Source organism: Myxine glutinosa, chromosome 11 (genome assembly GCF_964187855.1).
Source record: "Myxine glutinosa chromosome 11, kmMyxGlut1.1, whole genome shotgun sequence".
In the NCBI taxonomy this organism is placed as follows: domain Eukaryota; kingdom Metazoa; phylum Chordata; class Myxini; order Myxiniformes; family Myxinidae; genus Myxine; species Myxine glutinosa.
The window spans coordinates 98,451,837-98,470,078 of NC_136271.1; the positions used below are offsets into that span (position 1 = coordinate 98,451,837).

The following is an 18,242-nucleotide window of genomic DNA, read 5'->3' on the forward strand; positions in this document are numbered from 1 at the left end:
GAGTGCATCAGGGGTCGGTACTAAGTCCACTACTATTTGTAGCTGTGATGGAAGTGCTGGCTCAGAACGTAAAGGAGGGTTTACCGTGGGAGTTGTTGTATGCAGATGATCTGGTGTTGATTGCGGAAAGTATGGATGGACTGAAGGAAAAGATGAACAAGTGGAAGGAATGTATGGAGACAAAAGGTCTGAAGGTGAATATCGGAAAGACGAAGGTGATGGCAAGTGGTAAAGCATGTGGTGAGGTGGAAAGAACTGGGAAGTGGCCGTGTGCTGTGTGCAGGAAGGGTGTCGGAGTGAACTCCATTCAATGTACAATGTGCGCTGAGTGGGTTCATCAAAAATGTAGTGGTCTGAGAGGGTCATTTACCAGTGTGGCAGCTACATTCAAATGTAAGGTGTGCACAGAGGGAGCTGCAGATGGAGGAAATGTTGAGTTGGATCTTGGAGACGGCGTGAAGCTGGAAGGTGTGAAAACATTTTGCTACCTCGGAGACATGCTGAATGGAGAAGGTGGATCAGACTCGGCAACGGTTGCTCGAGTGAGATGTGCATGGAAGAAGTTTCGGGAACTGAGTGGCGTGCTGATGAGGAGAGTGTCGCTGAAGCTGAAGGGAAAGGTGTATGCTGCATGTGTGAGAAGTGTTATGATTTATGGGAGCGAGACATGGGTAATGAACGTAGAGCAGTAACGAAGGCTGGAAAGGGTGGAAATGCGAATGGTTCGATGGATGTGCGGAGTATCGTTGAGAGAGAGGAAGACAAATGATGAATTGCGAAAGATGATGGGAATATTGCCTGTGATTGATGCTGTGAAGAGGAACAGGTTGAGATGGTTTGGTCATGTGTTGAGGAAGGATGAAAGTGACTGGTTGAGAAGAGTGATGGAAATTAATGTAGAAGGAAGTAGAGGACGGGGAAGACCGAGAAAGACTTGGCTAAAGATGGTGGAAGAAGAAATGCGGGCAAGGGGGTTAACAAGGGGAGATGCAGAAAATAGGGCAAAATGGAGAAGATTGTCATGGGGACCGCAAGGCTAACCCCCGCTCTAGCAGGGAAAATGGCCTTAAAATGCATGTTGTTGTTGTTGTTGTCTCTCTCTCTCTCTCTCTCTCTCTCTCTGGTGCTTTACTGTAGGCAAATCCAGTGTTTCTGTAGCAGTCTCCTAGCAAGATTAAACCCGGATGGTTTGCCTTTTCCTTCCTAGTGGTAGTCAGGGCAATCATTTGAACTTCTTATCGGTGATAACTTGCCTACTCTTCGTGAGACACACTGTAGGATCTTCAACATCCTCCAATTAATGTTTGTAGAGGAAACGCCCGGCTTTATGTCCATCCGAGGAACGGTGCCCTTTGTGATGTACCGCCCTACTTGTGAGCCACCATTCAGACTGCTTATAGTTGGGTGGGAATAAATCCAGGATAGACAGCTCAACGGTAAGTGTAGTACCTTAAACCAAAAGTGTGGAACCTCATCTTGTGGGACCCATCTTTTATTTTTTTTAAACTTTTACACAGAGTCGAGGCTCGTGTAAGAGCTAACACATTAAACACAAAAACATAAACTGACACATAAAACATATTGAAGGAGTCCGGGCTCCAGCATGATACGGACAAAAGGATGGCAAGGCACAAACTCGTCCGAGAAGATATTTATTCGTAAAACCAACTCGGGAACACTGTCCCACTAAAAAGCCCGTTTATCGGGCTGCCTTATAAAGCAAAACCGAAACCGAAAGCCACGCCTCTCAAGCGAGGCGTGCTTCGGTGGTCACGTGATCCACAGGTGTAGCTCATTATACCGGCATGCTTTGGTGGTCACGTGCCCAGCCACTCTGGCGCCGGGGATCCCCGCCGGTGACGTCACCGGCTGGAGCAAGGAGATTCTGATGCCGGTCTTGCTTGGGGGACCCATGGGTCGCTACAATATAATAAAGGGAACGGGAGACAAGAGGGGAAGTTAGAGGGAAGCACAACAACAGCAGAGAACAGGGACATCGGGAGATCTGTGGAAGGGTGAGGTTGGGGGGTGCACTGTATAAAACAAATGGACACTACTTGGAATTTCAGGAAATAAGTTGGAGATTGAAATGTAATCTGCAGTATGTTTGTGCCATTTTACTAATTTTGCGTTGTCAATGAGAGCCATATTGTGATGGATACTGGATCCCACTCCTGACACCGCGAACTCTAGTCTTCCCTGAAAGGTCAAGACAACTCCACGCACCGTCATACCTTTGGTCCTGCTTGGTACATGAGCTGCTTCAAAAGATGACCTTGGATGCTCCACTGCAGAGCTGATGTATGATGCAACACTTCAATCGTCTCCCAGGAGAATTCTTCTCGGCGTCCGATGACACCTTTCCCGATGCCACAAACTGTCAGCCAACTTTGTGCGGTCATGCAGGGCCTCCAGGGGATGCTGACACATACTCCTTTGTCAAGCCTCGTTTTTATTCCCCAGGAATTTTCTACATTCACCCACATATTCGTACGGCATGACGTGGCATCACTGATCCTGCAGAGAGCTACACCCAGCAGCCCTGCCCAGCACTCGTGTCTCCACGCGTAAACTGGATGTGACACAACCAGCGCCTTCAAGGGACAAGGAAAGATCAAGCCAATACTCAAGAATGTAGTTTTCCTCGTCACCAATTATGTAATGTCCCCAGAATCCAGTATCACTCCTTGAAGTCCATCAACAAAGGTTTATTGTAAGTGAAAGCCAAGGTCATTCAGCAGGAGCAATAATCAGAGCAGACGTCTCCATTGCCGGCATGACGCGCTCGCTAAGCTCCGCCCTTCCGGATAAAAACTTCAAATAGCACAATAAAACTAATTAACTTATTACAATATCTCAATCTATGTCCTCAAAATAAATTTTATTTACTTTGTGTGAAGTAAATGAGTGAAGATTAAATAAATAATTATAAGGAGAAAAAGAATAACAATGAAATGGAGATAAAACTGAATTTAAATTGTATTTAGCCATCAATAAAAAGGACTTTCTCCCATGTTGATGTTTTTATCATATTGTGCTGCCAAAAAACCGTTCAATCATGTCATATTCATGATTTTCTCACAGAATGGAACCAGTCGATTTGAGGTGAATGGAAACAAAATGGCATACACGGACCATGTGACCAGAATTTTCCAGAGCCGCCATGTTGGGACTCCATATAATATATAGAGGGAATGTAAAGTATGGCCAAACGTCATGGAGCGTTACAGGGGTGGAAGGTGTTTCCAGTAGAAACCAATGACTATTTTGTTTACCTCTAAAATAGTCAGTTTTTTTTCATTCATATCTCACATAATAAAAACGACGTAAAATAAATTGAGGAACATTGTACGATGTGGTACTGTATTGCATTTATACACCGCTTCAAACATAAATCTTCAACGTTACATTTTCGGAAATAGGAGAGGAAAGCGATTTTACTGCTAAAATTTCAACAGTATATCGAGTATACAGTATACTTAACATGCTGGAGTCGATTTAAGAGTTGTGAGGAGAAAATACCAGAGCTATCTCACATGGAGAAATCGTGCGGCTGAAAGTGAAGTTGTCAATTTTTCAGAAAAGAGTTGTGTCAACCATAAATGTACATTAAATACCAACACGTAATGACGTAATTGGCATTATTTTTGTCCAAAATGTAATTTCTGATGTTTACATGTATTTTTGGCTACTTTTATATGCGACAAACACCTGCTATGCTACCTTTTTTTGTACCGCTCCCGCAGGTGAGGTGAGGGCGGGGTCAGGGGGAATGAGGGCGGGGTCAGGGGGAATGAGGGCGGGGTCAGGGGGAATGATGGCGCAGGTTGTGACCACAGCGCGATCATTCTTGTTATTTCCTGCTCATTCAGAAAATACCGCGCGAATCGCTTGTGGTGTGGTGTGCAGCACGATACTTAAAAGTTAAAGCTCAGTTGTTTCCTTCCCTTTTCTCCTTTTATTTAACGGTTTTGTTTTTTTGTGATTATGGAGTATGATACTGAAGTAAATGTTGTAATACATGTGCGCATTTGTGTCCAGAAAATGACATTCGAATCAGTAAAGGTATAACCTCATTTTCCGTTCTGTCATACATTGAAGCTCCATTGAAGGTGGTTGTGGTGTTAGGGTTTCTTCTGCTTCGCAATTTGCTTAGGCTTCTTCTCATTTTCCGTTTTGTGTCATGCATTGAAGGTGGTTGCGTTAGGGTTTCTTCTTCTTCGTATTTCTTTTCGTCTTCTCATTTTTATTAATACTCTTCTTCTTCTCATTATTATTATTGTTATTTTTTTATTATTATTATTTTATTCTGACAACAGAATTCCAATTCGTGCTTCGCCAGACACACGTGACGGGAAGTGTTTTCATCGTGGCGTTCAGAATAGTCGCACGGCGGAGCCTCTGGGTCTTTCGACCTCAGGGAGTCGCAGGTGTGGCGTCAAAACAGGCGGTTCAGGACATGATCATGGCCGGCTCCCTTCAGGAGGATTCCTCCAAAGATCCCAAGGATAATCTTGGTCCCTCGAGTGTCGTGCGGGGCATGACCCAGCTCAACCGCGCTCTTTTCGCACGTAGCGTCTGTGTCCCCGCTCTGCGAGTCCCCACCAAATGTGCGTACGAACTCGGCCGTCGTCTTCGCAAACTACGGCTCAGCAAGCGAGAGTTGAACTGCGTTATGGAGGCTCCGCGGGAGGAGAAAAGGGAGGAGGTGAAGGTGACGCCTGATAGTGATACTGATGGATCCAGAAGTGAAAGCTCGTCGATAAATGAACACAAATTGATCCTCTTGGACCCAAAGCAGGTGACTGTGACCGATAGACTGGAAGCCGGAATGCTCGGACAGGTTTTGGCGCAAACCCGAGAGACGGACCTCAGGTTGGTCCCTCACTGGGTTCACCTCGACTACGTTAACTTCCACGTGGACGAGGTGCTGCGTGCTGTGCTACCTGAGGGCCAGGATGTCCCATCGGGGTTCAGCCGCATGGGGCACATAGCTCACATGAACCTTCGGGAACACCAGCTGGAGTACAAGTACCTCATTGGTGTGTTTAAATGTCCATCTGCGAGTGATTTATCTGAAACTTTTACACATTTCATGCAAAGGGAAGAAATATCAAATCAGAAAACAAATTTGAAAACAGATTTGAAATATCAAATCTAAATATCACATCAGAAAGGGACAAAAACTTGCATCTCGTGTCTGAAAATAATACACACCATTCACTCGCTCAGACACACCATTCACTCGCTCAGACACACCATTCACTCGCTCAGACACACCATTCACTCGCTCAGACACACCATTCACTCGCTCAGACACACCATTCACTCGCTCAGACACACCATTCACTCGCTTAGACACACCATTCACTCGCTCAGACACACCATTCACTCGCTCAGACACACCATTCACTCGCTCAGACACACCATTCACTCGCTCAGACACACCATTCACTCGCTCAGACACACACATCACTCACTCAGACACACACACACACACCACTCACTCAGACACACTCACTCACTTACACACATGTACTCGTACTTACATACACCACATACTCGCTCAGACACACACATCACTCACTCAGACACACACACACCACTCACTCACACACATGTACTCGTACTTACATACACCACATACTCGCTCAGACACACACACCACCCACTCAGACACACTCACTCACTTACACACATGTACTCGTACTTACATACACCACATACTCGCTCAGACACACACACCACTCACTCAGACACACACACACACCACTCACTCAGACACACTCACTCACTTACACACATGTACTCGTACTTACATACACCACATACTCGCTCAGACACACACATCACTCACTCGCTCAGACACACACATCACTCACTCGCTCAGACACACCACTCACTCGCTCAGACACACCACTCACTCGCTCAGACACACCACTCACTCGCTCAGCCACACCACTCACTCGCTCGGACACACCACACACTCGCTCAGATACACCACTCACTCGCTCGGACACACCACACACACACACACACACATTCACTCAGACAGACAGACACACTCACTCAGACACACACATTCACTCGCTCAGCCACACCACTCACTCGCTCAGACACACCACTCACTCGCTCAGCCACACCACTCACTCGCTCAGCCACACCACTCACTCGCTCAGCCACACCACTCACTCGCTCAGCCACACCACTCACTCGCTCAGACACACCACTCACTCGCTCAGCCACACCACTCACTCGCTCGGACACACCACTCACTCGCTCGGACACACCACTCACTCGCTCGGACACACCACTCACTCGCTCGGACACACCACTCACTCGCTCGGACACACCACTCACTCGCTCGGACACACCACTCACTCGCTCGGACACACCACTCACTCGCTCGGACACACCACTCACTCGCTCAGACACACCATTCACTCGCTCAGACACACCATTCACTCGCTCAGACACACCATTCACTCGCTCAGACACACACATCACTCACTCAGACACACACACACACCACTCACTCAGACACACTCACTCACTTACACACATGTACTCGTACTTACATACACCACATACTCGCTCAGACACACACATCACTCACTCAGACACACACACACCACTCACTCAGACACACTCACTCACACACATGTACTCGTACTTACATACACCACATACTCGCTCAGACACACACACCACCCACTCAGACACACACACACCACCCACTCAGACACACTCACTCACTTACACACATGTACTCGTACTTACATACACCACATACTCGCTCAGACACACACACCACTCACTCAGACACACACACACCACTCACTCAGACACACTCACTCACTTACACACATGTACTCGTACTTACATACACCACATACTCGCTCAGACACACACATAACTCACTCGCTCAGACACACACATCACTCACTCGCTCAGACACACCACTCACTCGCTCAGACACACCACTCACTCGCTCAGACACACCACTCACTCGCTCAGCCACACCACTCACTCGCTCGGACACACCACACACTCGCTCAGATACACCACTCACTCGCTCGGACACACCACACACACACACACACACATTCACTCAGACAGACAGACACACTCACTCAGACACACACATTCACTCGCTCAGCCACACCACTCACTCGCTCAGACACACCACTCACTCGCTCAGCCACACCACTCACTCGCTCAGCCACACCACTCACTCGCTCAGCCACACCACTCACTCGCTCAGCCACACCACTCACTCGCTCAGACACACCACTCACTCGCTCAGCCACACCACTCACTCGCTCGGACACACCACTCACTCGCTCGGACACACCACTCACTCGCTCGGACACACCACTCACTCGCTCGGACACACCACTCACTCGCTCGGACACACCACTCACTCGCTCGGACACACCACTCACTCGCTCGGACACACCACTCACTCGCTCAGATACACCACTCACTCGCTCGGACACACCACACACTCACACACACACACATTCACTCAGACAGACACACTCACTCAGACACACACATTCACTCAGACACACTCACTCAGACAGACACACTCACTCAGACACACACACACACACACACTGATGATGTCCCTGTCACACTGTCCCTCTTCCCCGTTTAATGAATGTGATGTTCTGCTCCTGCATCCAATATTCTTGCACTTGTTCCATTATTTTCTTACCCTGTTCCCACTCCCCACTGGTTTAATATTTGTCCTTCTCTCTTTGTACCAGGTCAGGTTATCATGGATAAAAATCACGGAATTAGGACGGTGGTGAATAAGACGCACACCATAAACAATACCTTCCGGAACTTCTCCATGGAGCTGATTGCTGGTGAGAACGACACTGTTACCACGGTAAGAGCTGCAGTCTCGACAAACTACTTGGATGTGTGTATCTTTTCAGGGCCGTTTCCGGGCAGGATCTGCACGTTCGGACGAATCTTTCATCCCTATGATCCAACCAGGGTTGTGGGATCTTTAACGTCCACCAAACTAAATCTGGCAGCCCGTTTTAACGTCCATCGGAGGGACGGCACAAATTGATGAATCGCCCGGCCTGTGGAACATTGGGATGACAGTTTATAGCTCGGCCGAGATTCCAACCCAGGCTGGATAGCTTCGAGGTGAGTGTGCGTACCTGCAGGCCGCATTCCTGTACACCCCCCACTTAAATCAAATTCGTTAATTAATTAATAATTAAAATCAATAAATAATTAAAAATAATAATTAGTAATTCATTATTATTAATTTAATTAATTATTAATTAATATTAATTATTTATTTATTATTTATTTATTCATTATTAATTAATTATTACTTATTAATTAATTATTATTATTAATTACTTGTTATTAATTATTATTAAAACAATAATATATTAAATAATTAAATCAATAAATCAATTAAAATCTTAATCAAATCAGCACCTGTTTATTTTTTTTTTGTTATTAACAATGATTCCTTGAACTTACTACAGTGCCATGGAATCGTTGGATGTTTACACGAGCAACTCCCTCTTTCTCTCTATAATATATTTATTTATTCTAGTTATAATATATCACATCCAGAAGGATGTGGATACTTGTATAAGTGAAACTAAATAACCAAGATGTATCAACATGATGCTCTTAGATAAACAACCGTTGAAACCTAACCACAGATTCGTCTTTGTTTTCCATAAATTTCACAATGTCATATTTTGCGATGAAATGGAAGAGGAAGTATAATTATAAGTTAATTGTTCTCATCTGATTTTTCAATACAGCATCTTACTATAATTCACCAAATGTCTGTCTGTCCGTTCGAAGGTATCGCAAAAACGGCTCAACCGATCGCAACGATATTTTGGGTGGGTATTCCTGGGACCCCCTGGAGTAAAATAGGCTATATTGTTTTTCCAAAGTTTTCCAGTTTTTTCCAAACACGATGGAATAATATTTACCGATATGAACAGTGACGTGGCTTTTATTGAAATTCTACAAATACTGTTTAGATTTTGATGACAATTATGAACCTGCCGCAAATGCGGAAGTGGACAATGTGCGGGTTTGATAATATCCAAATACAACCGTCATTCAATCGTAATGTTAAATCGTTAAACGTTAATCGTGTTAATCGTTTTGTTAAAGTATCTATTGATGATTGGAATTGAGTGAATACAATTACGATTTTGAATTCGTAATTGTGTTCACCCAACCGTACGGAACTTCACATCAGGATTTAAATATTTGTTTATGTCACGAATGTTGTTAAAAGTTAATTTTTTTATATTAATGTTATTTCATTTGTGATTGGAGTTATGCTGTTTGGAATGAAAAAAGAGATATCGAGTTCAAGTGAATGACGGAATGCAGTGACTGTTTACGTTCTAAGCGTGAAATTCGCAGGTCGCCAAATGCAGATTCGCCATTGACTGGGTATGAAACAAACGTACCTGTTTGTTTGCCAACAGGTACGTTTTTCATGGAAGTCCTTCACGAACTTGCTGTCCATGTCTGACGTGCGACTGAGGGTGCTACAGGAATGTGGAATTTATTGGTTTCATGCTTTAGCATTCGCCATTTCTGCGTTGTCTGTTTGCTTCTGGCCTCCCACCCGTGCGTAGCATGGGTACCTCACTAGTATAATGTAATTTTTCTTTTCTGGATTCAAACCCTGATCTCCCACCTTGTCTTCATGTGTATCTAATAAATATGCGGCCCCTTTATGAGGTCTTCAGCTCTGATCTAATCTCTTTAACCTTGCTTCCTGTGGCCTCGTGGAACACAGGTGAAGGAAAATGGAATCTCTTTTGAATTTGACTTCGCTACGGTTTACTGGAACACTCGCTTGTGCACGGAGCGGGAACGTCTTCTCTCACGCTTTTGTTTCGGTGATACCATTTATGACATATTTGCCGGAATTGGACCTTTTTCTATCCCAGCTGCTCGTGCCGGCTGCCGCGTCCTCGCAAATGATCTCAATCCAGAAGCTTACCGTTGGCTGCAGAACAATGCGTGCCGAAACCACCTGCGTGCGGACAGCCCTCGCACCTTCAAGTCCTTCAATATGGACGCTGCCGAGTTTATACGCGGTCCTCTGCGGCAAGATTTGATTGACATGATCACAGCACGGAAGGAAAAAGAAAAGTTGGAGGACTTTGTGGAGGAGAAGAGGTGTGTGACGTGTCATGTAATTATGAATCTGCCTGGATCGGCCATTGACTACTTGCCGTGTTTTCGAGGACTTTTATATCGGCCTGGCCTCTCAAAACTCGGAGAGGAAGATTCGAGAGGTGTCGAGGAATGTGAAGAAGCAGAAAATGTAATCATCACTGTGCATTGCTATGCCTTTTCAAAGGCAGATGATGTGGTTGATGTTAGAATGCAGGTTGGCCAGGCCCTTGGCTTGGGAGAGACGTGGTGTGGGGGAGAGGTGCGAATAGTGAGAAATGTTGCTCCAGCAAAGGAGATGGTGTGCATCAGCCTGCTGCTTCCCAGGGAGCTCCTGATGGAGCACAAAAGCTGTGAGTACTGCTGGTGGGAATACTTTTTTTTTTAAATGGGATGTCATAGTGCAGCTAGCTCATAGTGTAACTGTGACACACACAGACACACACACAGACACACACACATACACATACACATACACAAATACAGTCATGTGAAAAATTAAGTACACCCCTTGTAAAGTTTTGACTTTTTCAACATATTTCAACATACAGCTATTTGATCTTCATTTCAACAATATTGATAGATAAAGGTGATATAATATAACAAATATCATGAAACATTTACATTTTGTAGTCCATTGTATAATTTAAATAAACATAAATGCAAATTTCGCATGTGGAAAAAGTAAGTACACCCCTACATTTATCAGTACTTCAAATACCTAAAATTAGAATCAGGTGCACCAGCTCAGGTGCAAATGATTAGAACATCGTTAGAGAGGATCTTGGAGGAACCTGTCTTATTTAAACCTCAGATATTTAGTTTGGTTTGCTCTTTGTTGTTGAAGTGTGCGGCGTCACCATGCCTAGATCAAAAGAGCTCTCTGAGGCCTTCAGAAATAAGGTTATAGATGCCTACGAGTCTGGGAAGGGATTCAAAAAGATCTCCAAACAATTTGAAATCAATCATTCGACTGTCCGGAAGATCATCGACAAGTGGAGAAGATTCCAAACAACTGCCAACTTGTTCAGGCCAGGCCGCCCCAGCAAGTTCAGCCCGAGAGCAGACCGCAAGATGCTGAAAGAAGTCTCGAAGAACCCCAGAATGTCATCACGGGACCTACAGGTAGCTCTTGCCACTGTTGATGTCAAAGTGCACGAGTCTACCATTAGAAAGAGGCTGCACAAATTTGATCGACATGGGAGGTGTGCCAGGAGGAAACCTTTGCTGTCCAGAAAGAACATCAGGGCAAGACTAAAGTTTGCCAATGAATACCCAGGCAAAGACCAGCACTTCTAGAACAATGTGATCTGGACAGATGAGTCAAAGGTAGAGCTATTTGGCCACAGTACCAGAAGACATGTTTGGTGAAAACCAAAGACAGCATTTGACCTCAAGAACCTGATACCAACTGTAAAGCATGGTGGTGGAAATATTATGGTTTGGGGCAGCTTTGCTGCATCAGGGCCTGGGAAGCTCACCATCACAGAATCCACGATGAATTCTTCATTGTACCAGAGGGTGGGTGCTTGAGGATAATGTGAGGCCCTCTGTCGGAAAGTTGAAGCTCAAGCGAAGGTGGACCTTGCAACATGACAATGACCCTAAACATACCAGTAAATCCACCAAGGAATGGCTGAAGAGAAAGAAATGGAGGGTTCTGGAATGGCCAAGTCAAAGCCCGGATCTAAATCCCATCGAGATGTTGTGGGGGGATTTGAAACGAGCTGTGCATGCAAGAAACCCCTCAAACATCGCACAGCTGAAAGAATTCTGCATGGAGGAGTGGGCAAAAATTTCTCCCAGTCGATGTCAGAGACTGTTAGACAGTTATAAGAAACGCCTACTTGAGGTTGTTTCTGCCAAAGGGGGCAATACCACCTATTAGAGCCAATGGTGTACTTACTTTTTCCAGATGCGAAATTTGCATTTATGTTTATTTAAATTATACAATGGACTACAAAATGTGAATGTTTCATGATATTTGTTATATTATATCACCTTTATCTATCAATATTGTTGAAATGAAGATCAAATAGCTGTATGTTGAAATATGTTGAAAAAGTCAAAACTTTACATGGGGTGTACTTACTTTTTCACGTGACTGTACATACACACATATGCACATGCACATACATACACACATATGCACATACACATGCACATACATATACATACACACATACACACATATGCACATACACATATACATACACACATATGCACATACACACACACATATACATACATACACATACACATACACATACACATACATACACATATGCACATACACATACACATACATACATATGCACATATACATATACATACACACATGCACATATACATACACACATATACACATACACATATACATACACACATATGCACATGCACATACACATACATATACATACATATATGCACATACACATATACATACGCACATACACATACACATATACATACACACACATACATGCACATATACATATACATACACACATACACATATACATACACACATATGCACATACACATATGCACATACACATATGCACATGCACATATACATACACATGACACAGCACAAGGCTGTTCGATGAGATAATCACGACCACTAAGTTTGGGGGAAGTGTTGTCACTTCCCAGTGCACTTTGGGTATTAGCGACGTTGCAAAATTGGCTCCGCCTTTTTCACCACACAGCAGGGTATTTCCAAAGGATGAATTTCCTCCTCACCATGGATGCCAACCTATGTGGATTGTCTGTGCTCTTATCGTTTTAAATGCTGAATGTCAAGCAAGGAAGTAACACTCACCATTTTTAACTCAACTGGACTACTGTCCAGTTGAGTTCATCACATGCTGAACCCTCCGTCGTCGTCATCTGTCGTCCGTTAACTTTTCGACGTTAACACTCCAGCGTCCACAAATATCAACCGATTCTGATCAAACTTGAAGTGCAGCATCCTGACCCCAAAGACCAGGTTGGTATTACATTTCAGCCCGATCCGTTGAAAAATGGCGGACTTAGGCGACCATTTTTTTTTTGGTCATGAAAACGACGTTAACACTAGCGCCCACAAATATTAACAGATTTTGATCAAACTTAGAATGTTTAACCCTTACCACACAAGGTAGGTTGCTATTGCATTCCAACCCGATCGTCACAAAATGGCCGCCATATTGTTTTCAGCTCAAACGACGTTAAAACTTTAACGTCCAAAAATATTTATGGATTTTGATCAAACTTGGTGTGTGAGACTTACCACACAAGGTAAGTTGCTATCGCATGTCAACGCGATCTGTCACAAAATGGCCGCCATAGGCCGGCATATTTTTTTCAGCTCTTAAGAAAAGCACAAGAATTTAGGACTTTAAAGTTGTCCAGTCAGTTCAGTTGAGTTCTGCTTCCCTGGAAGCTCTAGTTAGTCTTTGGTGTGACTCAGACGGCATTTGAACCCCTGGCCTCCGAGACTCGGAACAGATGCTCTTACCATTGATAATATGTAGACATGCACCCACATCTCAAACTTTTTATGCTGTTGCACTCCACTGTCGGAGATGGCTGCACAAGTTAGCTCAACTCGTCCACTTTCGGAAAGGGTGTGCGGTGCTGTTTGACGCATATTCACATTTTCAGGAAATGATCAGGAAATTTTAGCTGTAATTGGGTGAATGTTGGCGATTCGTCTGTCATTTGGAAAGACATTAAATCAGAGGACCCATCTGTCAGCATTGCAGTCATTGGTAGACGTTAAATATCACTCGGTGTCTTTCGCGGAGAGGCTTCGAGTTATTGCTGGCACCCTGACCAAATTCCAAATTTCTGCAATGTAGTAGCGATATATCCAGGTTTGATTCCATCTCTGAAATGCTTCTTGACCTTCTGAATAATCTTTCATGAATCATCGTAATTATCATTCCAAACAAGCACGTTTTGTCTTTTTTCTGCATTACAGGGGCTGTGCAAAATATGGAGACCCCAGAAAAGGAACGAACAAAAATTGAAGGCTTGGGAGAAGCAGAGAAGAGGGAAGCAGTGGTGGAAAAAGAAGAAAATGATGAACTGAAGTTGGCAAAGGAGGAAGAGGTGAAAAGAGAACAGATGGAGAGCGAAGGACGGAGCGCAAATGAACCGTGTCCAAAGAGGGCACGACTTGAATGTGAATCCGCTGAAGGTAATGGATTTGATAAGTAACGAAATGTAGATTCGAGAGTTGAACACCTGTCTCGAATCAACTTCAAAGCAACATTGGCCACGTTTGCGTTCCAGTAGGAATGCCAAGGCTCCTGTTTTTGGTGGTCTGATGTACGGTGATAAGTCGACCATGTTCTTTGTTATTTTTTTAGTTTTCTTTTCCTCATGGACTCATTGTTCCTCATTTTTGGCAAGGTGTTTTTGAGCTCAAGATTTGTACATATTCTCTTATTCCAATGCAAATTAATGTATTGATTCTCCAGGTCTGAGAGATTTCTATTATTGCATTAACACGATCAATGCCTTTTTCATAAAATCGGTTACTGCGACAAACCTAAGAGTGGAGAATCTGTTTCTATTTGACGACCGTGCTGCCGTGAAAGCGAGGCTGGAAACCTGCTGGATTTGTTCACCGTGCTAACTGGAGGCCCGTCCTCACCAGCAGCGTGTTCCGGCCAAATATTGAAGAATTTCTCCATGGTTTCACCGTTTTCAATACTGCCAAACAGCAATAGCATCCGGTTCTTGTGGGTGCATCATATTTCTTCTGGTGTCGAACATCTGTTGTGAATGTATTGTGCATAGGATTGTCGTATGACTTCGAGAGGTGTTAACATACCAGGGAAGATCTCCACATGCCACCATTACAATATGTACAATTGATGTAAACTTTTGAGTTTTATGGAATAATCGGCTGATATAGGGAACATGTGCATTTTATATTGTTTGAATATTCGTTTTTATAGCTTAGTTTTATCACTTCGCACAAAAAAGGAAAATGTCACACATTTACCTCTGCCTCCGAAGGTGGATGGAGGTTATGTTTTCACCCATGTCTGTTTCTTTGTCTGGTCGCGAATGGATTCACACTAAATTTGGCCGAGACGTTGGGTATATGACAAGGAAAAAATGATTAGATTTTGGTGAAGATCTGGATCTGAGAATTTTAAAGTGATTCTTCACCAGTGAGAGAGAGGGCAAAAAACTTTGTGTATTTGTATGTATATATATATATATACTGAAACGCAAAAGAAACTTACCACCTTTGAAACCTTTAAATATCAACAATAACACTGCGTGTAGTAAATGTGTGAACTTATTTGTGGACAATAGTGTCCTCACTGTCAGACAAAACGGTCACGAATGGTCACTTGAACCTTCAATGGTCACTTCATAGCACAGCTGTTGAACAGCCGTTTTGACTGTCAGTGATTAGCCAAGGGGTACGGGATGATTTTAATGAGCTGCATGTGATGTCTTGATATTGGCTTTAAAAAGGCCAGTGCAAAATGGGCATTTTGACCGAAAAATTTGACCATTTTGACCAACTTCAAAAAGACCGAAAACGCAAAAGAAACTTACCACGTTTGAAACCTTTAAATATCAACAATAACACTGCGTGTAGTAAATGTGTGAACTTATTTGTGGACAATAGTGTCCTCACTGTCAGACAAAACGGTCACGGATGGTCACTTGAACCTTCAATGGTCACTTCATAGCACAGCTGTTGAACAGCCGTTTTGACTGTCAGTGATTAGCCAAGGGGTACGGGATGATTTTAATGAGCTGCACGTGATGTCTTGATATTGGCTTTAAAAAGGCCAGTGCAAAATGGGCATTTTGACCGAAAAATTTGACCATTTTGACCAACTTTAAAAGACCGAAAACGCAAAAGAAACTTACCACCTTTGAAACCTTTAAATATCAACAATAACACTGCGTGTAGTAAATGTGTGAACTTATTTGTGGACAATAGTGTCCTCACTGTCAGACAAAACGATCACGGATGGTCACTTGAACCTTCAATGGTCACTTCATAGCACAGCTGTTGAACAGCCGTTTTGACTCAGTGATTAGCCAAGGGGTACGGGATGATTTTAATGAGCTGCACGTGATGTCTTGATATTGGCTTTAAAAAGGCCAGTGCAAAATGGGCATTTCAATCAACATGACACGATTGTCAAGGGATCAACGGCAGCGTGCCCTGGGCATGCTGCAAGGCGGACTGAGCTACCGTGAGGTGGCACGTCGCCTTGGCTGTTCACACCAGACGATATTGGCCCTGGTGGACAGACACCCTCCACAACTCTGCAGATGACAGACCTCGATCAGGGAGGCCAAGAGTCACCACTGCAAGGCAGGACAGGCAGATGGTCCGAAGTCACCTGCGGGATCGATTCCGTCCAGCATCCCGCACTGTGGCAGAAACTCCGGGGCGTGCAAACCCACGGATCTCCAATGATACTGCACGAAGACGACTGTATGACTATGGCCTGACTGCCAGAAGACCATACAGAGGCCCTGTGATGACGGCTGCCCATCGCCGCAACCGACAGAGATGGTGCCAGCAGCATCAGCGGTGGACCTTGTTGCAGTGGAATGAGGTCGCTTTCAGTGATGAGTCAAGGTTCTGTGTGGACAGTCCTGATGGGCGTGAGCGTGTCTGGAGAAGAACTGGCGAGCGATATGCCGATTGTTGCGTGCGTCAAGCCAACAGGTGGGGTGGCCCAAGTGTGATGGTGTGGGCTGCCATATCAGGCCGGTACAGGACGCCACTGGTGGTTGTGGATGGGAATCTTAACGCCCAGCGGTATGTGGATGACATCCTGCGACCTCATCTGCTGCCATTCCTGCTAGACCACCCAGAACTGAGAACCTTTCAGCATGACAACGCTCATCCCCATGCTGCTCGCTTTACCACTGCATTTCTCCAAGGCGAGAACATCAACACCATGCAGTGGCCTGCGCTCTCCCCTGACCTGAATCCCATAGAGCACCTGTGGGATGAGCTTGGGAGACGCGTAGTTGGCAGGGCCAGGACACGGGCAGAGCTGCTTCAGACATTGAGGACTGAGTGGGACAGAATCCAGCAGCAATCCATCCAAAGACTGGTAGGCAGTATACGCCGATGATGCACTGCCTGTATCCAAAACAATGGTGGCCACACACGCTATTGAAAGGGGACTGACATTGCACCCTGTGCTGTTCTGTACTGTCGAACAAACTGATGAGATAGTGTATCTTGGTCAAAAACTTGACATGTCATCAATAAAATGCCAATGTTTCAATTAGCAATTGTTGGTTTGTTTTATTTTTAACTGTTACAATTTTATAACATTTCAAACAAGTGGTAAGTTTCTTTTGTGTTTTCGGTCTTTTTGAAGTTGGTCAAAATTGTCAAAATGGTCACATTTTTCGGTCAAAATGCCCATTTTGCACTGGCCCTTTTAAAGCCAATATCAAGACATCACGTGCAGCTCATTAAAATCATCCCGTACCCCTTGGCTAAATCACTGACAGTCAAAACGGCTGTTCAACAGCTGTGCTATGAAGTGACCATTGAAGGTTCAAGTGACCATCCGTGACCATTTTGTCTGACAGTGAGGACACTATTGTCCACAAATAAGTTCACACATTTACTACACGCAGTGTTATTGTTGATATTTAAAGGTTTCAAAGGTGGTAAGTTTCTTTTGCGTTTCAGTATATATATATACAGACTTGGCATTTAATATGGAATATTTTTTTTTCTTGACTTGGGTTTACTTTCTTAACTCAGTATATCAATCTGGTGAGTTTCTTTTACACTTCGGTGATTTATTTGTTAAAAGAACCATGTCGCTGATTGTCTGTCGCAGCAACAAGTCACAACAGGATTATATCACAGGTGGCGTGGCAAAATGTACGGACAGGTGCATTTGATGATTGGCTTCACAGTTGGGTATACAAGGGTTGTTGTGTTCTGTATTAGTGGAAAACAACTGCTGCACGTCTCCAAAAGTTATTGCCGCTTCCTCTGGAGATGGTCCGTCAACTCAACAATGCTGTTTGTCATGGAGTGG

General features: G+C 44.3%; 1 protein-coding gene and 1 long non-coding RNA gene across 2 annotated transcripts; one reads left to right on the plus strand and one right to left on the minus strand.

Moving 5' to 3' along the window:
* Positions 1-1,636: 1,636 nt before the first annotated feature.
* Positions 1,637-2,798, minus strand: LOC137436304 (uncharacterized). The gene is made up of 2 exons (XR_010986248.2): positions 2,235-2,798; positions 1,637-1,920 (listed from the first exon to the last, which is right to left on the minus strand). It is a non-coding gene; the product is annotated as an uncharacterized LOC137436304 (long non-coding RNA).
* A 991-nt stretch (positions 2,799-3,789) lies between these two features.
* Positions 3,790-14,733, plus strand: TRMT5 (tRNA methyltransferase 5). Its single transcript, XM_068131435.2, has 4 exons — positions 3,790-5,042; positions 7,773-7,897; positions 9,812-10,547; positions 14,162-14,733. The coding sequence occupies exons 1-4, from the start codon at positions 4,460-4,462 to the stop codon at positions 14,398-14,400; spliced, it is 1,683 nt and encodes a 560-aa protein (XP_067987536.2). The 5' UTR covers positions 3,790-4,459; the 3' UTR covers positions 14,401-14,733.
* Positions 14,734-18,242: the final 3,509 nt, after the last annotated feature.

Excerpts from the sequence above, each read along its gene's own strand:
- TRMT5 (XM_068131435.2), top strand. The coding sequence starts at position 4,460 with ATGATCATGGCCGGCTCCCTTCAGGAGGATTCCTCCAAAGATCCCAAG. Across the intron at positions 5,043-7,772 it reads GGAGTACAAGTACCTCATTG|GTCAGGTTATCATGGATAAA; the intron begins GTGTGTTTAAAT and ends TCTTTGTACCAG. Across the intron at positions 10,548-14,161 it reads CCTGATGGAGCACAAAAGCT|GGGCTGTGCAAAATATGGAG; the intron begins GTGAGTACTGCT and ends TCTGCATTACAG.